The sequence below is a fragment of the Podarcis filfolensis genome (assembly GCF_964270895.1).
Source record: "Podarcis filfolensis genome assembly, chromosome: 2".
Classification (NCBI taxonomy): domain Eukaryota; kingdom Metazoa; phylum Chordata; class Lepidosauria; order Squamata; family Lacertidae; genus Podarcis; species Podarcis filfolensis.
The window spans coordinates 117247695-117272555 of NC_139605.1; the positions used below are offsets into that span (position 1 = coordinate 117247695).

The window sequence follows — 24861 nt, forward strand, 5'->3', positions numbered from 1 at the left end:
AAATGCACATCTACTGGGAAAGAAGCTGGAGGGGCAAAGGTCTGGGACTATCACTTCTCAACTGTGCAACAGGCAAGTATTTTCAATGAGAAGCTTCTTTATGGGACTTGAGTTAAATACTTATGGCAAAGGCGAAACCACCCCTGAGATTAATACCTGTGACCAGTTCTTTTTCTCTGGGGGCAGGCATACTCCTAAACATATAGTGAATCTATGTTTGACCTCATAGAGGGGCAGTATTTCAATATGAGTAGGAAAATGAGAGTACCCCTAAACATTTTTTTTTTAGAAAAAAAAGCACTGCCTGTGACCAACACCGATTGAAACACTTCCTCTTTCCCATCCTATTAAACAGGTGCACAAATATTTCTGGAGGCAGACTCACTAGGCTATTGGGAGTTCAGATACGTTTCACTACCACCTTTTCCACGCACTTCTGAATATTGATAAATTCATCATTAGCAGGGAAGCCTCAGAACAAGTATTTAATCTTCTGCTACATCTGACACCTGCCTGGATCAAAGGATTTCATTTGTATAAATGGGATTCTTCATCACTGATTCTGCAGATACCAGCTGGTGACATATTTGGTCCTAATTCCCAGTTTGTGGAGGAAATGAAATGCCTCTCTAACCCATGATTCAGTTACTATCTGTAAAACCAATAAGAACAATATTCAGCAATACTGTCCTGAAAATGCCTGGTTGGATTTTTTTAAAAAAGGCTTAAAAACAAATTGTTGGCACCATCCAACTTTGAGGCAAAGAATATCTCGAAGCATAGATGCTACCCCACTAAAAGCCTAGTTCCAGGTACTCATTAAATGAATATCTGGACCATATGATCCCCACGAGAGGGTAGCTACCGCAATCGGTGCCAACTGCAAAAAAACTGTGAGCTGATCCTTATCCAGGTGTGCAATTTTATGTGTGTGTGTGTGTGTGTGTGTCACCCAGAGCAGAATAAAAAATATATTGGTCAGCTAGAGTGGCTGTAACACTAGAATTTGGAATATTTTGGCAATCAGGTACGGACAAGGAACAACAGCGACAACAGCAGATGGAGTGGGGGAAGGGCAGGAAATCAGGGCTCCCAAAACTGTGAGATCGTGGGAATCCCTATTCCAAAGCCATTGAAATCCAGCCTCCATTTGTTTTTTTCAACTTTCAGAAGATATTGCTTGTACAATGAGGACTATAATCTCTTTTTTTTTCCTTTTTAAAGGAAAGGCGGGAGAAAGGGAAAAACACAAAAAGCCAAAGCTGGTGCCTGATTCTGCATGGTTGACGTGATTCCTCAAGTATCTAGGACTCCCTGCCACCCTCTTCCCTTTTTTTACAGCAGTGATGACAAGCTTCCATATTCATTCAAAGAAGGGAAGCTCCAACAAGGAATGAACTGTGTTGTCACTCTATGCCCTTCCCATCTTGGCTGCTGTAAGTGACAAGAATAAGACCCAAGGACAGACTGTTCCACTGAGATATCAGGGAACCTACGTTCTGGTCTCCTCCTTCACTCCTGACTTTTGCCCCTCAAAATATACCAGAAGAGCAAAGAGTTTGTGTTCAGGGAGAATCTGGCTGTGACTCACAGTGGCCTTGAGCAGGTACAACAGAGATGGGGAACCTGTGGCCCTACAGGTCCCATCACCCCCAACCACTGGGCTCAGGATTATGGGATCTGAAGTCCCAACATTATCTGGAGGGTCCCGGGATCCTTGCTTCTAAGCTACAGCAAAATGCTTAGCTGTAACAGGCCTGGCACCTGGGGAATTCAGTTTGTGATTTTCCATGGTGCTCCTTAATTCTCCTCCATACCTCAAAGAAGACAAGCTTGCCTTTGAAGATGGCCAAGAAGTGGCGCGGTTCTTTGCCCATGTTCAGCCGCACCTGCACAGGCTCCCCGTTGTACTGCTGATCCAGCTCCACTGCATGGTAGGCTGAAGCCGCAAGCTCGTCCACCGTGGCATGGCGTCCCTGTTGAGTACAGTAAAGGAATTCACTGAAGTTGAAAGTGCTTGTATGCATTGCTATGGGTTTAAATTTGATTGGTTGGTAACTGAATTCTATAGTGTTCTCTAGCGGTTCTCAGAGACATCACCTTGCCAACAAAGGTCCGTATAGTTAAAGCTATGGTTTTCCCAGTCGTGATGTATGGAAGTGAGAGCTGGACCATAAAGAAGGCTGATCGCCGAAGAATTGATGCTTTTGAATTATGGTGCTGGAGGAGACTCTTGAGAGTCCCATGGACTGCAAGAAGATCAAACCTATCCATTCTGAAGGAAATCAGCCCTGAGTGCTCACTGGAAGGACAGGTCCTGAAGCTGAGGCTCCAATACTTTGGCCACCTCATGAGAAGAGAAGTCTCCCTGGAAAAGACCCTGATGTTGGGAAAGATGGAGGGCACAAGGAGAAGGGGACGACAGAGGATGAGATGGTTGGACAGTGTTCTCGAAGCTACCAGCATGAGTTTGGCCAAACTGCGGGAGGCAGTGGAAGACAGGAGTGCCTGGCATGCTCTGGTCCATGGGGTCACGAAGAGGCGGACATGACTAAACAACTAAACAACAACAACAGCGGTTCTCATGTGATTAGTTAAGGTTGGTCACATGGGAGGGAAATAGTGAAGGAGAGACTTCATTTTATGGGAAGCAAGATGACTGTGTTTTAGAATCCACTGTGAACACTGCTCAGTTGAATAGAGTGTTAGAGTTCTTCTTCTCGGCTTAAGAGAGCAGGTAAAATGGAGAAGGTAAATCTCTCATAGGAGCTGCAAGGCATGGCCTAACTGAGAGACAGAAGGCTGAGTGCTGAGCTCTGGAAAGACAGGAAAACACAGCTGTTTGGAAGTTATAGAATAAGAGACTGTAATAAGAAGAAGAATTTTAAAATTTATATCCTGCCCATCTTGCTGAGTTTCGCAAGCCACTCTGGGCTGCTTACAACATATATAAAAACACAACAAAGCATCAAACATTAAAAAAACAAAATATCCTATACGAGCAACAAACAAGCCAATAAATCATAGAATCATAGAGTTGGAAGAGACCACAAGGGCCATCGAGTCCAACCCCCTGCCAAGCAGGAAACACCATCAGAGCACTCCTGACATATGGTTGTCAAGCCTCTGCTTAAAGACCTCCAAAGAAGGAGACTCCACCACACTCCTTGGCAGCAAATTCCACTGTCGAACAGCTCTTACTGTCAGGAAGTTCTTCCTAATGTTTAGGTGGAATCTTCTTTCTTGTAGTTTGGATCCATTGCTCCGTGTCCGCTTCCCTGGAGCAGCAGAAAACAACCTTTCTCCCTCCTCTATGTGACATCCTTTTATATATTTGAACATGGCTATCATATCACCCCTTAACCTCCTCTTCTCCAGGCTAAACATGCCCAGCTCCCTTAGCCGTTCCTCATAAGGCATCGTTTCCAGGCCTTTGACCATTTTGGTTGCCCTCCTCTGGACACGTTCCAGTTTGTCAGTGTCCTTCTTGAACTGTGGTGCCCAGAACTGGACACAGTACTCCAGGTGAGGTCTGACCAGAGCAGAATACAGTGGCACTATTACTTCCCTTGATCTAGATGCTATACTCCTATTGATGCAGCCCAGAATTGCATTGGCTTTTTTAGCTGCCGCGTCACACTGTTGGCTCATGTCAAGTTTGTGGTCAACCAAGACTCCTAGATCCTTTTCACATGTACTGCTCTCAAGCCAGGTGTCACCCATCTTGTATTTGTGCCTCTCATTTTTTTTGCCCAAGTGCAATACTTTACATTTCTCCCTGTTAAAATTCATCTTGTTTGTTTTGGCCCAGTTCTCTAATCTGTCAAGGCCGTTTTGAAGTGTGATCCTGTCCTCTGGGGTGTTAGCCACCCCTCCCAGTTTGGTGTCATCTGCAAATTTGATCAGGATGCCCTTGAGTCCATCATCCAAGTCGTTGATAAAGATGTTGAATAAGACCGGGCCCAAGACAGAACCCTGTGGCACCCCAATAGCCACTCTTCTCCAGGATGAAGAGGAACCATTGATGAGCACCCTTTGGGTTCGGTCAGTCAGCCAGTTACAAATCCACTGAGTGGTAGCATAGTCAAGACCGCATTTTACCAACTTCTTTACAAGAATATCATGGGGCACCTTGTCAAATGCCTTGCTGAAATCAAGGTAGGCTACATCCACTGCATTCCCTTCATCTACCAGGCTTGTAATTCTGTCAAAAAACGAGATCAGGTTAGTCTGACATGGCTTATTTTTCAGAAATCCATGCTGACTATTGGTGATCACAGCATTCCTTTCTAGGTGCTCACAGACTGTTTGCTTAATGATCTGCTCCAGAATCTTCCCTGGTATTGATGTCAGACTGACTGGGCGGTAATTATTTGGGTCCTCTCTTTTCCCCTTTTTGAAAATAGGGACAACATTTGTCCTCCTCCAGTCTGTCGGGACTTCGCCTGTTCTCCAGGAATTCTCAAAGATGACTGCCAGTGGTTCTGAGATCACATCTGCCAGTTCTTTTAATACTCTTGGATGCAGTTCATCTGGCCCTGGAGACTTGAATACATCTAAACTAGCCAAGTATTCTTGTACTATCTCCTTAGTTATTCTGGGCTGTGTTTCCTCTGCTGAATCATTTGCTCCAAATTCTTCAGGTCGGGCATTGTTTTCTTTATCGGAGAACACTGAGGCAAAGAAGGCATTGAGGAGTTCAGCCCTTTCTGTGTCCCCTGTTTGCATTTCACCATCTTCTCCTCTGAGTGACCCCACTGTTTCTTTGTTCTTCCTTTTGTTACGAACATACCCATAAAAGCCTTTTTTTGTTGCTTTTAACCTCTCTAGCAAGCCTGAGTTCATTCTGTGCTTTAGCTTTTCTGACTTTGTGTCTACACGTGCTGGCTATTTGTTTGAATTCCTCTTTGGTGGTTTCCCCCCTTTTCCATTTTTTGTACACATCCTTTTTTAATCTTAACTCAGTTAATAGAAACCAACAACAACAACAACAACAACCAGTTTACGGTTATACCCAAATTAAAATAACTGCCAACCCCAACTAAACATTTAACCAACATCAACCTGACCAAAACAAAAAAGGAACCAAATTTAGAACCATTTAAAACATTTTAAAACCTTTTAGCCAGTTGCCCCAACCCAAGAGTTGTTCCAGCAATGTCCGTCCGGCCTCCCAGGAGCCTCTTTTAGGAAGGACACAAAGTGGCTTCAAATCAGTGCGAAGTTAAATACAAATATGCATCCATGAATACAAGGGAATAATACAAAAATGAAATTAAAACAACGGCTACAATGTAAAAAAATAAATAAATGTAGGCCCACGCTTGCATGAGCATGCGACTGTAAATATTATGTTTTAATTCATCTATAATTAACAGTTTCTGCAAGTAAAGTTTTTGAATGTTAGAGTCTGGACATTGGTTTAATTTCCAAAGGAGGGTGTCAGTCATATATACGATTTGACCTTCTTAGCTGCGCTTTCACTACGCTTATATTCAACAGCCCCTGAAGCACAGAGAGATCTAGCATGCAGAGAGTATAGCTGCACATTACAGCCATGCTGAGTGAGGGTCTCCAACGTAGGCTCTCATTAGCCATATTGGATTTAAGAGACCCAAGTACAAATCCTCATGGAGCCATGAAAGTTATTGGATGACTCTGAGCTGGTCAATCTCTCTCTGTCTCATCCATCCAAAAGGGTTGTGTCCTGGGAGTAACACAAGTAAAACCTATGCATTTCAAACTCTATGGCGGGAGGGAGCAGAGTGCAGGGACTGTGTGCACCACATGCAGTTTGTGTACCAGCCAATTTCCCTAACCATAGTTTACAGCCACCATTACCTGTACACCATGGACAATTGAAAGGAACATTTGGTAGCAGCACCTAAGACTTCTGAAGCCAACTCCTCTGGGAAGTCAACAGATACAGGGCCTTCCTCATCTGAAGCTCTTCACTTACCTGCCAAATGTACAAGATGTAATGGGGTTTCCTGTTGACCTCATAGGTGTACAGGACTAAGTAGCAGTCTCCGCCATAGAAGAATCCATGCCATCGATGGTCCACTGGCACCAGCTCCAGGTTCTCAACCCTCCAGACCTAGAGATAACAAAACAGAGGGTGGAACTAAATGTTATCTCAGCAAATGTGCAGTCATAACCTAGGTTAATCAACCTATTTCTGGCCCATGTTTGGGCATTTATCTGCTTTTTTAAAAAGAAAACTGCACGAAAATTCATATTGCAGCACGCATTTTATCAAAGACGATAGATTCAAATACACATAATAAAAATGATTAGTGACGGTGGCAGGCAAAAATGCATAAAATTAGGGAGGAAACGCTTGCGACAATATGGACAATAGTAAAAGCAGCATACAAAAAATTATTTATTGGGAGAAATTTGCACTAAAATGCTGATGAATTTTCATGAGCTTTTTTTAAAAAAATGCAAATTGCTGCATTAAATGTGAGGAACTGAATTTAAGACTGGAAAAAAGGGAAGCCCAGAGAACCACAACTGACAGATCCTTTCATTGCTATCTTAACATTTGTTCTGCTGAGATTAATTGAAATGTAGGGCAAGGGGACTCACGCAGGGTTAGACTGGCAGGTGAGCAGGTAGAAGCAAGACATTATCCCTCTGGTGCTGGCACATCACTGATTCCCCCCTAAAAACATCCTCAGGCCTGCTTTTCTGACCAGGCTCGCTCCTAGTTTCATAAGCTGACATGGCAGCAGTCAGTGGCAGTGGGGGAATTAAAAATAGCTGACAGTGGCATTTGCAAAGCAGAATAGTGAGCAGGGATAAGGATAAGTACCTCTTCTTCTGCCCACCAATTCTCCCCAGAAACCCTGGACAAGTTAAGCACAGGATTGGATCCCTGTGTTTCCTTCGTTACATCTAGTGCTGCACGCAAAGATACTTTTGAGCAAGCATACTGTAGATTTCGGGTGGCGCTGTGGTCTAAACCACAGAGCCTAGGACTTGCCGATCAGAAGGTTGGCAGTTCAAATCCTCGCAACGGGGTGAGTTCCCGTTGCTCTGTCCCTGCTCCTGCCAACCTAGCAGTTCGAAAGCATGTCAAAGTGCAAGTAGATAAACCTTCTCTGGCGGGAAGGTAAACGGCGTTTCCGTGCGCTGCTCTGGTTCGCCAGAAGCGGCTTAGTCATGCTGGCCACATGACCCGGAAGCTGTACACCGGCTCCCTCGGCCAATAAAGCGAGATGAGCGCCGCGACCCCATAGTCGGTCACGACTGGACCTAATGGTCAGGTGTTCCCTTTACCTTTACCCTTATCATGCAGTGAAAGGAAATGCAATCAGAATAAACTAGAAATGGGAAGGGGGTTGCAGGAAGGGACCCCCCAGCAGAGATAAGGAATTCCAAGTACCAATTCCCAAAGTCTGCTTGTGCCGCCTGCCAAAAGTAGCTTTTTCATATCCTGCAAGAGTAGAGAAGTCTTTTTACCAGGAAGTTAACATTAAGATAAGAGAGGAGTGTAAGAAATCTCTACTGATGCCAAAAAATCACTAGGAATCCCTTTGCCTTTACCTTTTACTGTAGATTTCACACTTCCAACATCTCAGCTCTTGTGACTTGTGAATGAACACAAAATAAATTCCAAGGAACATCAACTCCTAAGAGCTAAACAATCGCATTCTGTACCCAGATTATATGGTGCCAATTAAGACAACAATGCAGTTTTTCCTACTCTGAACATTTCTGGCTGCATTGAAATTGCCTTTTCCTGCCACGAAATGGCAGTTATTATTTATTTTAAAAAACCTTTTGTAGAAACTTGGGGGAAGGGTGCAAAAGCAATATGGTAGAAACATTACAGATGAATGCTATTTGCATTCCTAAACAGCAAGTTTTCAGCAGTTTGTTGCTAATGACTTCTAAGGCTTTGTAAATCCCCTCCCCTCCGGTTGCTAAGTCTTAGGCTGCCAGACCCCTCTGTGTGACTTCACAGCAGCTAAGCCAGGCATAGGCAAACTCCGGCCCTCCAGATGTTTGGGACTACAATTCCCATCATCCCTAGCTAACAGGACCACTGGTCAGGGATGATGGGAATTGTAGTCCCAAACATCTGGAGGGCCGGAGTTTGCCTATGCCTGCGCTAAGCCAATGGCAGCCAAGGTGACTGTGATTCGCCCAACCTCACTTCCAGTATCAAAGTACCACAACCATTCACTACTGGAGCATATCAATCACCTCTGTGCTAGTATGTTATTTTGGAAATATAAAAGAAGAGAAAAATATTGTATGCAAATGTGGGGCACTTGTACAGTGGTACCTCGGGTTACAAACACCTTGGGTTCAAACTCCGCTAACCCGGAGGTAGTACCTCGGGTTACAAACTTTGCCCCAGGATGAGAACGAAAATCGCATGCCTGTGGCACAGCGGCAGCAGGAGGCCCCATTAGCGAAAGCGCGCCTCAGGTTAAGAACAGTTGTGAGTTAAGAATGGACCTCCGGGATATTTGTAGAATAAATTGGAGAGAAATTCTTCCAATTTTTCTTCTTCTTCCAATTTTTCTTCTTATTTTTTCTTTTTCTTTTCTTCCTTTTTTCTTTTTTGTTCTTTTTTATATATGTGCACTTATCTGAAAAATATATGTATGCATGTATTTGTATGTATTTTGCTTGTATTTTGTGATAATTATGTTAAATAAAATTTAATTAATAATAAAAAATGGCCCTCTGGAATGAATTAAATTCATAACCTGAGGTACCAAGAGGCAGTGTGGTGTAGTGGTTAAGAGTGGCGGACTCATAATCTGGTGAATCGGGTTCGCTTCCCCGCTCCTCCACATGCAGCTGCTGGGTGACCTTGGGCCAGTCACACTTCTCTGAAGTCTCTCAGCCCCACTCACCTCACAGAGTGTTTGTTGTGGGGGAGGAAGGGAAAGGAGAATGTTAGCCTCTTTGAGACTCCTTCGGGTAGTGATAAAGTGGGATATCAAATCCAAACTCTTCTTCCACTGTACTCACTAGAGAGCCAACAAGAAATCGAGCTTCCATTCTGGGATTGGGGCTCACAACTCTTACCTCCACTTTTCCTTCCCCGCTATCTACCATTCTCTCTTGGGCTGCCAACTCTGGTCGGGCGTGCAAGAGGGTGGCATCAAATTTCTCTTGGGCAACCTTAGCTGGAAAAGAAACATCTGTCAAAGGGAGGAAGTACCTGGCATCCATCAGAACGAGGTTTTGCCAAGTGGGGTGCATGATCCCTTGGGCCTGGAGACAAGTACAAGGGTTGCAACAAGGCTAGGAGAAATTGCAACCTCTTGGCCAAAATTGCTGAAAACCTAAAGCTGCTAATCATCCCAATAATGATAATAATAATAATAATAATTTATTATTTATATTCTGCCCATCCGGATTTCCTTAACGTCTGATGAGAGGGTGTTCCACAGGGTGAGCGCCACTACCCAGAAGGCCCTCTGCCTGGTTCCCTGTAACCTCACATCTCGCAATGAGGTAATTGCCAGAAGGCCCTCAGAGCTGGACCTCAATGTCCAGGCAGAACAATGGGGGTGGAGACGCTCCTTCAGGTATACTGGGCCAAGGCCATTTAGGGCCAGCTTCCTCAAACTTGGCCCTCCAGATGTTTTTGGCCTACAACTCCCATGATCCCTAGCTAGCAGGACTAGCGGTCAGGGATGATGGGAACTGTGTCTCAAAACATCTGGAGGGCCGAGTTTGAGGGAGCCTGGTTTAGGGCTTTAAAGGTCAGCACCAACACTTTGAATTGTGCTCGGAAACGTACTGGGAGCCAATGTAAGTCTTTCAGGTGGCCGCTCCCAGTCACCGGTCTAGCTGCAGCATTCTGAATTAATTGTAGTTTCTGGGTCACCTTCAAAGGTAGCCCCACGTAGAGCGCATTGCAGTAGTCCAAGCGGAAGATAACTAGCGCATGCACCACTCTGGCGAGACAGTCTGCGGGCAGGAAGGGTCTTAGCCTGCGTACCAGATGGAGCTGGTGGACAGCTGCCCTGGACACAGAATTGACCTGCACCTCCAGACAATGTCAACTGGGAATGACAGAATGCAAACCAGAATTGGCCTGAACCAGGGGTGGAGAGGGAGGTGTCTATGCAGCTCCTTGCCAATTGCCCAAAGGATCCGAGGCATGTCTCTGCACATCCTTACCAATTTTGCCAACGTTGTAGGTTCTTCCTAGCCCCACAGTCTGGTCCTGGACTGTCCATTTCTTGAACAACTGCTTGAACATGGCTGACTCTGCCCCGTCATGAACCGTCTCCAGGTTAGTGCTTGGAGGGTAGCCTTTCATCTGAACGAATTCCTGTAGTGAACAAGCAAGGAAGGAAGGAAGGATAGGTTTTCGGTCCTGCCTCTAGCGCAGGTTTCCTCTGCAGCCTTCAGCATGTTGCTACTGAAAGAGAACCAGTGTGGTGTTGGACTAGGAACTGGGAGGTAAAGGTAAAGGGACCCCTGACCATTAGGTCCAGTCGTGACCGACTCTGGGGTTGCGGCGCTCATCTTGCTTTATTGGCCGAGGGAGCCGGTGAACAGCTTCCGGGTCATGTGGCCAGCATGACTAAGCCGCTTCTGGCGAACCAGAGCAGCGCACGGAAACGCCGTTTACCTTCCCGCTGGAGCGGTACCTATTTATCTACTTGCACTTTGATGTGCTTTCGAACTGCTAGGTTGGCAGGAGCAGAGACCGAGCAACGGGGGCTCACCCCATCACGGGGATTTGAACTGCCAACCTTCTGATTGGCAAGTCCCAGGCTCTGTGGTTTAACCAACAGTGCCACCCACGTCCCCAGGAACTGGGAGACCAGGCTCCAAATCCCCAGTCACCATCTCTCAGCCTAATTCATCTCCTCACAGTGTTGTTGTGAGGATAAAATTGGGAGCGAGAGAAGCACCCGTGCCACACTGAATTCCTTGGACATAAATGTAAAGGTGGGGACATAAAAGTGAAAAATAGATTTATAGCAGGGACAGTGAAACTCAGGACTGCAGGCTAAATGTGGTTCTACAGCTTATTTTTAAAAAACTGAGCATGGGGGAGGAATAATAATCCCAGTAAACCTTCCGTTTCTGCCAACAGGCCTGAAATAAGCCACAGCAACTGCAGTCGGGTTGTGTGTTTTATGGTTGTTTGACAACCATGTTAAGCAATTACTGGCAGCGGCAAGAGGAGGGGGCGGCTGGAAGGGAAGTTAGCACACCCTAACAAAAGCTCCTTAAAGGCATCTTCCACATATCCTCCGAAAGGCTAAATAAGGATAGTGACAAATACTGGGAAACAGAGGCAGTCCCTGGTAAATTGGAACATGCAAAATTGGTTCACCTTCCAACCTTGCGTTTTTTAAAGAATTATATACACATCTTTCTGTCTCTGCATTTCCCATCTGCATACAACTGGGGCATTTAAAATCATAACAAAATTGCAGCTTAGCTGAATTCTCATGCCGTACCAAGGCCTTAGACATGGCTGTTTGCTTCTCCATCTTAGAGGCTCCTTTGCCCTTCCAGACGTAGATTTTCATCCCACCGTGATCCAGAATGTAGCAGTCCTAAGGCACAAATGAGAAGTTTATGATTAGCACAGGAAGAATTTCTCGCAGCTCCTCGATTGGTTTCGTGTGTTTCTGTGTAAAATGGGCGAAAACTATAAATCCTTGGTTCCCCACCCACCTCTTACGTAAACAGGCAAGAGGAATGTCTAAACCTGAGGCTGGTGACAGGGGAAGAGACTTGAGACAAGATTTAAAAAAAAAATGTTGGGAGAGGCAATCTTATGCTCATGACAATGGCCAGCAGCTGCCACTCTAGACCAGATTGCTGTCTCAGATTGCTGCCTAGTCAATTCACATGTGGCTTCTGAATGCCAGCCACGTCTTATGGCCAGCAGGTGGGGAAAGTAGAAGAAACACATGTGGCAGATTTACATGTGGTCTGATAGTAGAGCAGGCATGTCCAAAGCCTGTTTGGTCGGTTGGTTTATTTCCTGGGGTTGGTTTATTTTCTGGGGTAAAATCCTAAAAAAGGCTAAACAAATCACAAATCCAATCCTAAAAAAAGCAACAACAAGTTTGGGGTAAAATCATAAAAAGTTCAACAACTTCAATCTTAAAAAAAAGGTCAACAACTTTGGTCGGCCCTCACGGCCCTTCACTTCATCAAATCTGGCCCTCTTTGGTAGTAGAGTATACTGGGGCTGTGCACACACTATGAAAGCACACTCAAAAGACATTCTTTCCGTTAATTCTGGGCACTGCAGTTTACAAATGGCAATTTCCAGCAATCATTAATGAGCTACAGTGCCCAGAATTCTTTGAGGGAAAGAATTGTGGTGTGTGAGAGCCATTTATGGGTTTCAGGAAATGTTTCCAAGAACATGTACTCAGAATTGAGTACAGGCAGCTCCCATTTTGCACACATTCAAGGCATGTGCGACCGTTGACACTCACACTGTTTTCAGCCCTGGAAGGGGGCAGAACAGCGACTAACAGCACTGGGGAGTATGACCTGGAACAGAACCCCTGTGTGAATGGGAAGTTGCTTGTAGAAGGTTGCAACCACAGGGGATTTATTCTGTAGAATTATGGCAATTCTGTAGAATTACACGGGTGGCACTGTGGGTTAAACCACAGAGCCTAGGGCTTGCCAATCAGAAGGTCGGCAGTTCGAATCCCCATGACGGGGTGAGCTCCCGTTGCTCGGTCCCTGCTCCTGCCAACCTAGCAGTTCGAAAGCATGTCAAAGTGCAAGTAGATGAATAGGTACCTCTCCGGCGGGAAGGTAAACGGCATTTCCATGCGCTGTTCTGGTTCGCCAGAAGCAGCTTAGTCATGCTGGCCACATGTACACCAGCTCCCTCGGCCAGTAAAGCGAGATGAGCACCACAACCCCAGAGTCATCCACGACTGGACCTAATGGTCAGGGGTCCTTTTTTTACCCTTTACCTTTTACAGTGTACTGTAAATGGTTTGTGGATTGCAGCTGCTAGGGGTGCAAAGAGGCAGCGATTTCTCTTCCATCCTGAGTTCATTGTGACCAGCACTGTTTGAGTTGGGCTACAACTTGGCTTCTGCTATAACCTACATTGTTTAACCAAATTAATTTCAGTGGAAGGGAAATACAGAAAATAACACAATTGTTTATGTAATGCTTGCAGGCTAAAATACCTGCAGCGAAACCACTCGTTTTTGCTTGCATGGTTTCTGTTCCTGACCTCCAAGGAACACATGAATCAAAGCAATTTCCATTTCTGTTTCTGACTGATTTCTCAAACACCCCTAACAGCTACAGGCTTGGTTTTTAACATGGGCATTAGAAGAAGAGTTTGGATTTGATATCCCGCTTTATCACTACCCGAAGGAGTCTCAAAGCGGCTAACATTCTCCTTTCCCTTCCTCCCCCACAACAAACACTCTGTGAGGTGAGTGAGGCTGAGAGACTTCAGAGAAGTGTGACTAGCCCAAGGTCACCCAGCAGCTGCATGTGGAGGAGCGGGGAAGCGAACCCTGTTCACCAGATTACGAGTCTACTGCTCTTAACCACTACACCACACCGAGGCCCCTGAAGAATGCACACCCCCATTTCGGACTTACGTCATGGCTCAGCATATCCTGCATGAGGGGCCGTTTGGCTTCTTCTGTGACTTGCATTTTCCCTTCGGAGTCCGAGACACTAGAAGAGAGGCAAAAGGGAGGGAGGAAGAGAGATTTGTCTGCTCTTTAGCTTCGGCGTTCAACATATTGGCCAACTCCCCCAAATATTTCCTCTAAAGCCCCCCTAAAATTTTACTCGTCTCCCTTCAAGTCCTTGTCCCTCCTAGAGTGACTTCATGTTTTCATGTTCATCATTCAATAGCTGCAATACCAAGTGATGGTGTTATGTACTGAAGTTCTCACCCTGGGCCAACAGGGGGATACTGTAGATAGCTATGCAAATAAGGGATCGAAAGTGACGTTCAGTGATTGGATAGTTTTAGAAAGTTGCTACAGTTACGTTGTACTGGAGCTCTATATAAGCAGACTGACTGAACCCTTCAGTTCAGTTCTGTCCTGGCCTGTGAATAAACAAGAGCTGTTTGAAGAATCACTGTGTCGTCTGATATGTTCACCCACAACTTAACGGATGGCACATATGTGAAGGACAGCCATCACATCAAATATCACACCTCCACATGCTTTTTCACACATTCTGCTGCAAATCGTGGAATGGTCAAGTCATTGAGTGATGCACATGTTTGCGTGAATCCACCCAAAGACTTGCCAGCACCCAAGGGAACCATCACTTGTTTGCTTTGGTCAACCAGATCACATTGAGACTATTACTATTCATAAAGACTGATCTCAGTACCATGTTGAGGCTTTGCCTCTTCTTTCGCTTGGGGGGGGGGCTGCCCACCTCTTTCCTCTGTGCATGACCCAGCAGCTTCCAAAATGTCCCCTTCTCCTAGCTCTGCTAGCAGGCAGGATTTTTGAAAGCAAAAGGGGCAACCATATTTTCCTTCTTTCAGTCTATTCTATGAGCACTAAACACCTCCTTCACTCCGCTGCTGCATCAGTGACAAAGCCACTTCTGACATAAGGAGGAGGTGGTGTTGCGGGCTCACGCCCCCAACAATCGCACGGGGCTGACTTCAGCCCCACGCGACCGGGGGAATCTTCGGGCCGCGTCAGCCCCAGGGCCAACCAATCGGCTGGCTCCGGGGGCGTGGCCTGGGTCATTTAAGGCCGGCACGGCCCCGGGATCTCCCCTTTTTGTCCTTGCAGCGGATATGCTTTCCCACCCACCCACCCTCTAGGTTTTTCCTCTGACCTTGCTATGGACTTCGGTTGGTCTCTGTTAAGGGGCCTGGTAGGAATTTTTTCCACTTGGCGAATTGGCACTGGCCATTTGGTTTTTCGCCTGCCTCATAGCAAATTGTCACAACGCCTCTTGGTTATGGCGGTTAGGCATTGGTAGGGGTATTTTTATGTAGATGAGTTGGGGGGGAGCGCCATCATCTCCCCCAAATATTTAAGGGTAGTCCAGTAAAGGATTCCAGGTGGCGTTGCCTCGTCCGAAACCTATGGAGGCCAGTGCCTAAAGCGCGACCCCGAGCGGTGACCCCTCGGGGAGCTCCTAGTGATGTGCATCTCAGGGCTCACCCTGCTGGTGTTAACCCTTTCCGGTTTTCATGTCAACAGGCTGAAGCCGGATAGTCTGATAGGACCAATGCCTACAGCCAATACCTCTCTTACCTGTAACCAATAAAGTTGTGGCCAATTTTTGCCCATTAACCTAAAATAATGGTGTCCTGTGTCTTTATTTTTTCCAACTGGTGGGAGGGGGGAATCGCCATGCAACTCCCACTGAGTTTTGCATGCAAAAGGGAAGTCTTATTGACCTACCGATAGAGTGAGACGTTTGTCTTCCGCTGCTGGTCCACCACCTCATCAGGAATGGCAGGCTGGATTTCCTGCAACCTCTCCCCGAGCTCGTTCTCCATCACCTTCATCAAGTCTGGACTGGCTTCTTCCACCTCGCCCTCCACCACCCCGATCTCAGCCCGGCCCCCACGCTCTCGGTCGCGGATATCTTTGGCCAGAAGCATCGCCTAAGGAGCACAGGAAACAGCCCATGACCAAATCAGACCACGTAGTCCATCTAACTCAGTCTTGCCCATGCTGGAGATGTCAGAGATTGAACTCAGGGGACCTTCTGAAATGCACGGCCCTTCCACACTACTCATATCTATACATGTAAACTTAGTTTCAGAAGTTTTAAACGCTCTGTGGCTCGGTTTACACCAGAGTTTCCCAAACTCCAGCTGTTGTTGGACTACAACTCCCAGCATCCTTAGCTACAGGACCAGTCAGGTCAGGGATGATGGGAGTTGTAGTCCAAGACCCAAGTTTGGGAAACCCTAGTCTACACTGTTGACTCTATAGGATCTAATCTGCACATGCAGTAGAATTGAAGAGCTGTTATTGTTGTCCGCACATAATTACTATTACTCCTGGTATAGGGTATAGGGTCAGGTTCAAGGTGCTGGTCTTGACCTTTAAAGCCCTTTGTGACTTAGGGCCCTCGTATTTACGGGACTGACTCTCCTGGTCTGCCCCGCAGAGGACCTTAAGGTCCATGAATAACCATAGTTTAGAGGTCCCGGGCCCTAAGGATGTCAGACTATCCTCCACCAGGGCCTTTTCAGTGATGGCTCCGACCTGGTGGAATGCTCTGTCCTGTGAGACTAGGGCCCTTCAGGATTTATCCTCTTTCCATTGGGCCTGTAAGACAGAGCTATTCTGCCTGAATTCAGCCTGATCTCTTATTTCCCTTTTCTTCCCTCCCCCTCCCCTTTTATGAAGATTACCTGTTCTGAGACCCCACAGCTAATTCTCCCCTGGCCTCCTCACTGGCGCAAGTAGGACAAATTCAGCCAGCTAGCCCTGGTGATTATCTAATGCTTATTAGATGGATTTCCCCTAAATTGATTTCTGAACTTTGAATTTTATTGTTATTCATGTTTTTATACTGTATTTTATGCTGCTTTTACAATTAGGTGTTTTAAATTTGTTGTTAGCTGCCCTGAGCCCGGTTTTTGAACCGGGAAGGGCGGGGTATAAATAAAAATTTATTATTTATTATTACTATTCAAACTGAGCAGCCGACAACAAACAAATGCTGCCAGTCTGCTTCTTTTCCCTGCTTCTACTTTGCCTTCCTCTTAGCAAATAAACTCTTAAAGCATCAAAAAAATGTAAGCCTGCAAGTTTTCCCTCTATGAGTACAGTAATTGCAGCTTGATGTTGTTGGTGTGGACTATGGTGATCAGTAAAAGCTTTAGACCAGCCTTTCTCAACCTCTCTGTGGCTCGGTCTACACCAGAGTTTCCCAAACTTGGGTCTCCAGATGTTGCTGGACTACAGCTCCCATCATCCCTGGCTAACAGGACCAGTGGGCAGGGATGATGAGAGTTGTAGTCGAGAAACATCTGGAGAACCAAGGCTAAGAAGGTTGGATGGTTGGATAGCGGCTAACAGATTGAGGTTGAATCCTGACAAGACAGAAGTACTGTTTTTGTTGGACAGGAGACGGGCGGGTGTGGAGGATTCCCTGGTCCTGAATGGGGTAACTGTGCCCCTGAAGGACCAGGTGCGCAGCCTGGGAGTCATTTTGGACTCACAGCTGTCCATGGAGGCGCAGGTCAATTCTGTGTCCAGGGCAGCTGTTTACCAGCTCCACCTGGTACGCAGGCTGAGACCCTCCCTGCCCGCAGACTGACTCGCCAGAGCGGTGCATGCTCTAGTTATCTCTCGCTTGGACTACTGCAATGTGCTTTACGTGGGGCTACCTTTGAAGGTGAACCGGAAACTACAACTAATTCAGAATGCGGCAGCTAGACTGGTGACTGGGAGCGGCCGCAGAGACCACATAACACCGGTCTTAAAAGACCTGCATTGGCTCCCAGTACGTTTCCGAGCACAATTCAAAGTGTTGGTGCTGACCTTTAAAGCCCTAAATGGCCTCGGTCCTGTATACCTGAAGGAGCATCTCCACCCCCATCGTTCTACCCGGACACTGAGGTCCAGCACCGAGGGCCTTCTCAGTAGTGGCGCCCTCCCTGTGGAACGCCCTCCCACCAGATGTCAAAGAGAACAACAACTACCAGACCTTTAGAAGACATCTGAAGGCAGCCCTGTTTAGGGAAGCTTTTAATGTTTGATGTATTACGGTATTTTAATATTTTTTTGGAAGCCGCCCAGAGTGGCTGGGGAAGCCCAGCCAGATGGGCGGGGTATAAATAATAAATAATTATTATTATTATTATTATTATTATTATTATTATTATGACTGTTTTAGGCTGTTAAAAAACAACACCTCCAAACTTGGTGTGCCCACTTTAACATGTAGTTTGGCCCTCAGTCATAACCTCAAGGAAGTATAAACTTAAGACAGCGCCACCTGCTAGAGCTCACACCTTCATGCGCTCCTGCTTGTTGCTCTGCGGCCCATTCCACTGCACAATGACTTTGCCAAGGTCCAGTAGGAAAACGTCGCCAACGTTGAAGCTGTCCCAGCTCATCTCCACCTGTTGAAGGCAGGAGACAGGGGCAGGGAAGAGAGGGAAGCGGTGTGTTAGAGCAAGGCAACCAGAAGCTGCGGGCACTTTCAGATGGGGGGGGGGCAGGGACAACTCACCTCTGCAGCTATCACATTCCTCTTGCCCTTGACGTGCAACAGACGCTTGACGTTGTAGACATTGGTCTCCACATGGTTCAGCCCAGACGCAACACCCCCTTTCTTGTAGCTGTTTGGGAGAGAGGGGTGTGAGAACTGTGCAGGCTGGGTAACTACCTGCTCCACAGAATTAGAACAATCTTCCGGCTTCCGGCTACGGAGAACTAGCAAATGATGAGCAGAGAAATATCCAACCAATGCTGTGGTAAACATTTCACTGTGGCTTCAGATTTTAATTGATCAGTTAGATGTATTGATTTTAGATCTCTCTCTCTCTCTCTCTCTCTCTCTCTCTCTCTCTGCGTGTTGTGTGTGTGTGTGTGTGTGTGTGTGTGAGAGAGAGAGAGAGAGAGAGAGAGAGAGATACAGTGGTACCTCGGTTTTCGAGTGTCTTGAAAGCCGAACGTTTCGGTTTCCGAACACTGAAAACCTGGAAGTAAATGCTCCTGTTTTCGAACGTGCCTCGGAAGTCAAACAGCTTCCGCTGAGTTTTTTTCAATTTTCCCCATTGAATTTGCAGGCCGCCCTTTGCGCCTCTGTTTTCAAACGGTCTTCCGGAATGGATTACGTTCGAAAACCAAGGTACCACCATAACACCAATCAGGGACACCATCTCACCCTCAGAATTGTGGGTGCCCATCACCGTAATGAGGGCTCTTCCAAAAATGCAGCTCCGTGGGGAGGAGCTCGGATGCGGAGGCAGAGAGCCTCTTCCTCTGCATCTGAGCCCCCACAAAAAAAATTCCAGACAAGGGTGCCTCACCCGCTGGCTGCAGAGGGCAGAACTGGACTGCTTCTCTCTCGGATGCAGTGCCACAGAGGCTGACTGGCTGCCTCTCTCTGGCTTTCCTCATTGACTTTGTGGGTGCCTGGCCCCCACAGTTATATTATTGTGGGCGCCCAAGCACCCATGGCCCCCTGGAGTTGGCTCCTATGACCCCAATTAATCATAAGGGAAAGGGAAAGGGACCCCTGACCACTAGGTCCAGTCGTGACCAACTCTGGGGTTGCGGTGCTCATCTCGCTTTATTGGCTGAGGGAGCCGGCGTACAGTTTCTGGGTCATGTGGCCAGCATGACTAAGCCGCTTCTGGTGAACCAGAGCAGCGCACAGAAACACCGTTTACCTTCCCGCCAGAGTGGTACCTATTTATCTACTTGCACTTGGACGTGCTTTCGAACTGCTAGGTTGGCCAATTAATCATACAACACGCTTAAAAACTTGGCTATTTTTAATATACTTATAAGAACCGTGGTTGCCGGGTGCCATCTTGGAAGACACAGGAGGGAACGTGCCTATGCCAAGACCGTGGCTTCTGTGACACACCAATGCCACATCTAAAACAAAAAAGGGGGGCTTCCCTCCCCGCTCCGAAACTATTATTTTGTTCATATGCAGATTTAGGCTCCCATCCTAAGCCCGTTCTGCTGAGAGCAAGTATCACTGGGTCTTCCTTCTGAGTAAGAAAGCATAGGGTTGCACTGTCAACCCAGTTATTCCCCCCCCCCCCATGAGTAAACAATTTAAGGGGATGCGGGTGGCGCTGTGGGTTAAACCACAGAGCCTAGGGTTTGCCGATCAGAAGGTCAGTGGTTTGAATCCCCGTGACGGGGTGAGCTCCCGTTGCTCGGTCCCTGCTCCTGCCAACCTAGCAGTTCGAAAGCACATCAAAGTGCAAGTAGATAAATAGGTACCACTCTGGCGGGAAGGTAAACGGCGTTTCCGTGCGCTGCTCTGGTTCGCCAGAAGCAGCTTAGTCGTGCTGGCCACATGACCCAGAAAAACTGTCTGCGGAGAAACGCCGGCTTCCTCGGCAGTGATGCAAGATGAGCGCCACAACTCCAGAGTCGTCCACAACTGGACTTAATAGTCAGGGGTCCCTTTACCCTTTACCTTTAAACAATCTAAGATGTCTTTATAAGAGTCCTGCTGCTGCGGTAACCAGCCTAGAGACAAGGTCCATGGAAAATGGTTGAGGCAGCAAGTTAAATGATGGGGATTTTAAGGATGCTTCGGTTTTGGCTCATACGAAAGGATTTCCTTTAAAAAGCAAGAAGGGTTGGGGAAATTTCCGCGGCAACGTGAAGCAAATACATGGCACTTTTCAGAAGGTAGGAACTTCAGCCCCGCAAAGATTTGGCGCTTTATTCCCATCTAGTGGAGTTAATAGGTAATGCAGAGTTCTTGGTGCTCAGCCCTTCCCAGACTATTTCTTTCTTTATTTCATTTATATACCAACTTTATTACATTTATATACCTTTTCATCCAAGGCGCTCAAGGTGGTGTAACATGGTTCTCGTCTCCCCTCCCCGCTGTGTTATCACAACAAACCTGAGAGACAGTGACTGGCCCAAGGTCACCCAGTGAGCTTCATGGCAGAGTGGGGACTCAACATTTTAAGCAGGGGGGGCACTTACTTCTGAAGTAGATTTGAGGAGGGGGCACATGGGGGGAGAAGAGCGAGGAGAAGCTCAGTTGGGCAAATGGAAATCCTTCTGATCACTGGCGTACGAAGGGGGGCGGGGGAACGCAGCGCACCGGGTACCATTTGGGGAAAGGGTGCCATCGCGGCTGCCCCCCCCCCGAACGCACACCACGCCCCTGCGAGCGATGCACCACGCCCCCGTCCCACGCCCCCACAGGTGATGCGCCACGCCCTCGGAACGCACATCAGCCACGCCCCCGCCTGTTCTCCGCTCCGGGGGCTACAGCATGTGGCTCCGCCACTGCTTCTGCTAATGGTTGTACTTTGTCAGCCACAGTGAGAAAGCAAAGCCCATCAGCTTTCAGTGAGAAGATGCACATCAGCAGCTGCAGAACATGAGATGCCAGAGTTTGCCCCACACCGGCACCTTGGGCTCATGCACTTATGTGCATATGCTCACTAAGAAATATTCCACTAAGGGGGCTGATCCCAGGAGAATTACAGTTCTTGCAAACCATATTAGCACAACATTAACAAGGCAACTCCCCCCAAATCCCAATACAAGGCCAATACAGTGGTACCTCGGGTTAAGTACTTAATTCGTTCCAGAGATCCGTTCTTAACCTGAAGCACCACTTTAGCTAATGGGGCCTCCTGCTGCCGCTGCGCCGCCGGAGCACAATTTCTGTTCTCATCCTGAAGCAAAGTTCTTAACCTGAAGCACTATTTCTGGGTTATTTCTGTTCTCATCCTGAAGCAAAGTTCTTAACCTGAAGCACTATTTCTGGGTTATTTCTGTTCTCATCCTGAAGCAAAGTTCTTAACCTGAAGCACTATTTCTGTTCTCATCCTGAAGCAAAGTTCTTAACCTGAAGCACTATTTCTGGGTTATTTCTGTTCTCATCCTGAAGCAATGTTCTTAACCTGAAGCACTATTTCTGGGTTATTTCTGTTCTCATCCTGAAGCAAAGTTCTTAACCTGAAGCACTATTTCTGTTCTCATCCTGAAGCAAAGTTCTTAACCTGAAGCACTATTTCTGGGTTATTTCTGTTCTCATCCTGAAGCAATGTTCTTAACTGAAGCACTATTTCTGGGTTAGTGGAGTCTGTAAACTGAAGCGTATGTAACCTGAAGCATATGTAACCCGAGGTACCACTGTATAGAGACAGTGGTTGATGAGGGATAGGTACAAGGAAACTGCAGTGGTTAGGTAATCTTAGAGTCTGAACTTAATAGTTTTACAGGATGGGGAAACTCCCTAAATGGTGATATGTATGACTTCACATAAACTGAAGTAACAAGCCAGTCCTATTGTCTTTGCAAGTAAGTTGAACACAGCCCATGGGCTCTTTGATTTTCTGTTGATGCTTCTTAATAATGGTATGTAAACAGCTTTGTGAGGTCTGCCTGAAAAGCTGTATATAAAGCAAGCACTATATAAAAGATGTATGGAAGTGAGAGCTGGACCATAAAGAAGGCTGATCGCCGAAGAATTGATGCTTTTGAATTATGGTGCTGGAGGAGACTCTTGAGAGTCCCATGGACTGCAAGAAGGTCAAACCTCTCCATTCTGAAGGAAATCAACCCTGAGTGCTCACTGGAAGGACAGATCCTGAAGCTGAGGCTCCAATACTTTGGCCACCTCATGAGAAGAGAAGACTCCCTGGGAAAGACCCTGATGTTGGGAAAGAGAACAAGGAGAAGGGGACAACAGAGGATGAGATGGTTTGACAGTGTTCTCGAAGCTATTAACATGAGTTTGACCAAACTGCGGGAGGCAGTGGAAGACAGGAGTGGCTGGCGTGCTCTGGTCCAGGGGGTCACAAAGAGTTGGAAATCAAATCATGACAGAGGTGGTTGTCAGAATTGCCTCCACATCTGCCACGCTACTGCAAGTTGTCAAAAGCCTGAGAGTCTGTTACACAACCATCTCTTCCATGTGGAAATATCTTCGGAAGCACAACATCCACATCGGGAGGAGGCTGCTTCGAATAAGATGTAACCAGATTCTGGGAACAAGTAGCATCAGAGAATGGATCTCACTCCTTGCTTAAGAATACTCGTGGGTCATGTGACTGAGCACCACCAGGAGACAGAATAGTAAAATGGTTTGCAGGTGCATTTGCCTAAACAAACAACATGTTGTTTGCTAAGTGATAGGAAACAACCATCTTCTTTATCCACCCTCTGGCATAACTTTATTCAGAAATGCAAATTTCATTGTATGATTTGTAGATACTATTACCTGCAAATATAACAGCCCTTTGTTTTTAAAGCCTTTCACAAGAGGTGACCACTTTCTCCAGTTTTAAAAGAGGAGAACATCATTTCCCTGTAGATATGTCTGTCAAGAACCCCAGAGGATTTGAGGGATGGGGAAGACAAATGCTTCTCAAAATGTGTGTTGAAACACAGCGATCCTTGAAATTGGCAGCTCTCTGAAAAAAACGATGCAGTTCTCCAACGAAAAGCATGTGCGAAAATGCATTAAATTGGGGCAAAGTATACGAAAATGCGGGACGCGGGTGGTGCTGTGGTCTAAACCACAGAGCAAAGGGCTTGCCAATCAGAAGGTGGACGGTTCGAATCCCTGCGACGGGGTGAGCTCCCGTTGCTCGGTCCCTGCTCCTGCCAACCTAGCAGTTCGAAAGCACGTCAAAGTGCAAGTAGATAAATAGGTACCACTCTGGTGGGAAGGTAAACGGCGTTTCCATGCGCTGCTCTGGTTCGCCAGAAGCGGCTTAGTCATGCTGGCCACATGACCCAGAAGCTCCCTCGGCCAATAAAGCAAGATGAGCGCCGCAACCCCAGAGTCGTTTGCGACTGGATCTAATGGTCAGGGGTCCCTTTACCTTTACCTATGCAAAAATGCACATCTTAAGCAAAACGGCATACAGAGGTGCATTATTCAGGGGGTAAAGCTAATTTGACCGAATATGTATATTAGGCAAATCTGCATACAAAAGAGAAATGTGCAGTCAAATGCTTTCATTTCATGAGCACTCCCCCCCCCCCCCCCGCAAATTAATGTGGATATGTGATGAAACTGAGGTTGGGAAACTGAGGGACACTGAAACTGGCAGGCTAGATCCTCCCTGCAGGAATGACACAACATTGATGGCAGAAAGTGGGGAGGAATTAAAGAATCTTTTAATGAGGGTGAAAGAGGAGAGCGCAAAATATGGTCTGAACCTGAACATCAAAAAACCGAAGATCATGGCCACTGGTCCCATCACCTCCTGGCAAATAGAAGGGGAAGAAATGGAGGCAGTGAGAGATTTTACTTTCTTGAGCTCCATGATCACTGCAGATGGTGACAGCAGCCACTGCAGATGGTGACAGCAGCCAATTAAAAGACGCCTGCTTCTTGGGAGAAAAGCAATGACAAACCTAGACAGCATCTTAAAAAGCGGAGACATCACCTTGCCGACAAAGGTCCGTATAGTTAAAGCTATGGTTTTCCCAGTAGTGATGTATGGAAGTGAGAGCTGGACCATAAAGAAGGCTGATTGCCGAAGAATTGATGCTTTTGAATTCTGGTGCTGGAGGAGACTCTTGAGAGTCCCATGGATTGCAAGAAGATCAAACCGATCCATTCTTAAGGAAATCAGCCCTGAGTGCTCACTGGAAGGACAGATCCTGAAGCTGAGGCTCCAATACTTTGGCCACCTCATGAGAAGAGAAGACTCCCTGGAAAAGACCCTGATGTTGGGAAAGATAGAGGGCACAAGGAGAAGGGGACAACAGAGGACGAGATGGTTGGACAGTGTTCTCGAAGCTACCAGCATGAGTTTGACCAAACTGCGGGAGGCAGTGGGGGACAGAAGTGCCTGGCGTGCTCTGGTCCAGGGGGCCACGAAGGGTCGGACACGACTAAATGACTAAACAACAACAACAGACCCTCCCTGCAGGGAGGCTCAGGCAGCAAAACATCTTGGGGCGGCCTGGATTGACAAGAAAAGGGCTGCCTTCCGAGATGTTGGCATTCCCATGACGACCCCTTACTCACATGAGACCTTGCTTGAAGTAGCCCTTGAAGAGCTCAGACTCGTGGCCCTGCACCTCACGGTGCTGCACGGGAACCCCACCGAGGTAGTCGTCCAGCTGGGTGGTATAGATGGCAGCACAGCCCTGCTCATCCAGCGAGGAATGTTTGCCAATCCAGTAGTGGATGTCATAGGACAGGGCGCTGCCTGATTTACGGGTCTGCAGGAGGGAC

The 24861-nt window shown here is 47.0% G+C and overlaps 1 protein-coding gene across 3 annotated transcripts in view; it reads right to left on the reverse strand.

Moving 5' to 3' along the window:
* The window catches only part of AVIL (advillin), a 46711-nt gene that overhangs the window by 11551 nt on the left and 10299 nt on the right, over positions 1 to 24861 (reverse strand). For all 3 annotated transcript variants that reach the window (XM_083599198.1, XM_083599197.1, XM_083599199.1), the window contains exons 4-13: positions 24652 to 24848; positions 18178 to 18286; positions 17957 to 18067; positions 15384 to 15589; positions 13593 to 13671; positions 11454 to 11552; positions 10156 to 10309; positions 9052 to 9152; positions 5960 to 6097; positions 1818 to 1976 (exon numbers count right to left, since the gene is read on the reverse strand). In XM_083599198.1, coding sequence (XP_083455324.1) covers positions 1818 to 1976; positions 5960 to 6097; positions 9052 to 9152; positions 10156 to 10309; positions 11454 to 11552; positions 13593 to 13671; positions 15384 to 15589; positions 17957 to 18067; positions 18178 to 18286; positions 24652 to 24848 — 1353 coding nt within the window. The remainder of the gene's footprint in view (positions 1 to 1817; positions 1977 to 5959; positions 6098 to 9051; positions 9153 to 10155; positions 10310 to 11453; positions 11553 to 13592; positions 13672 to 15383; positions 15590 to 17956; positions 18068 to 18177; positions 18287 to 24651; positions 24849 to 24861) is intronic.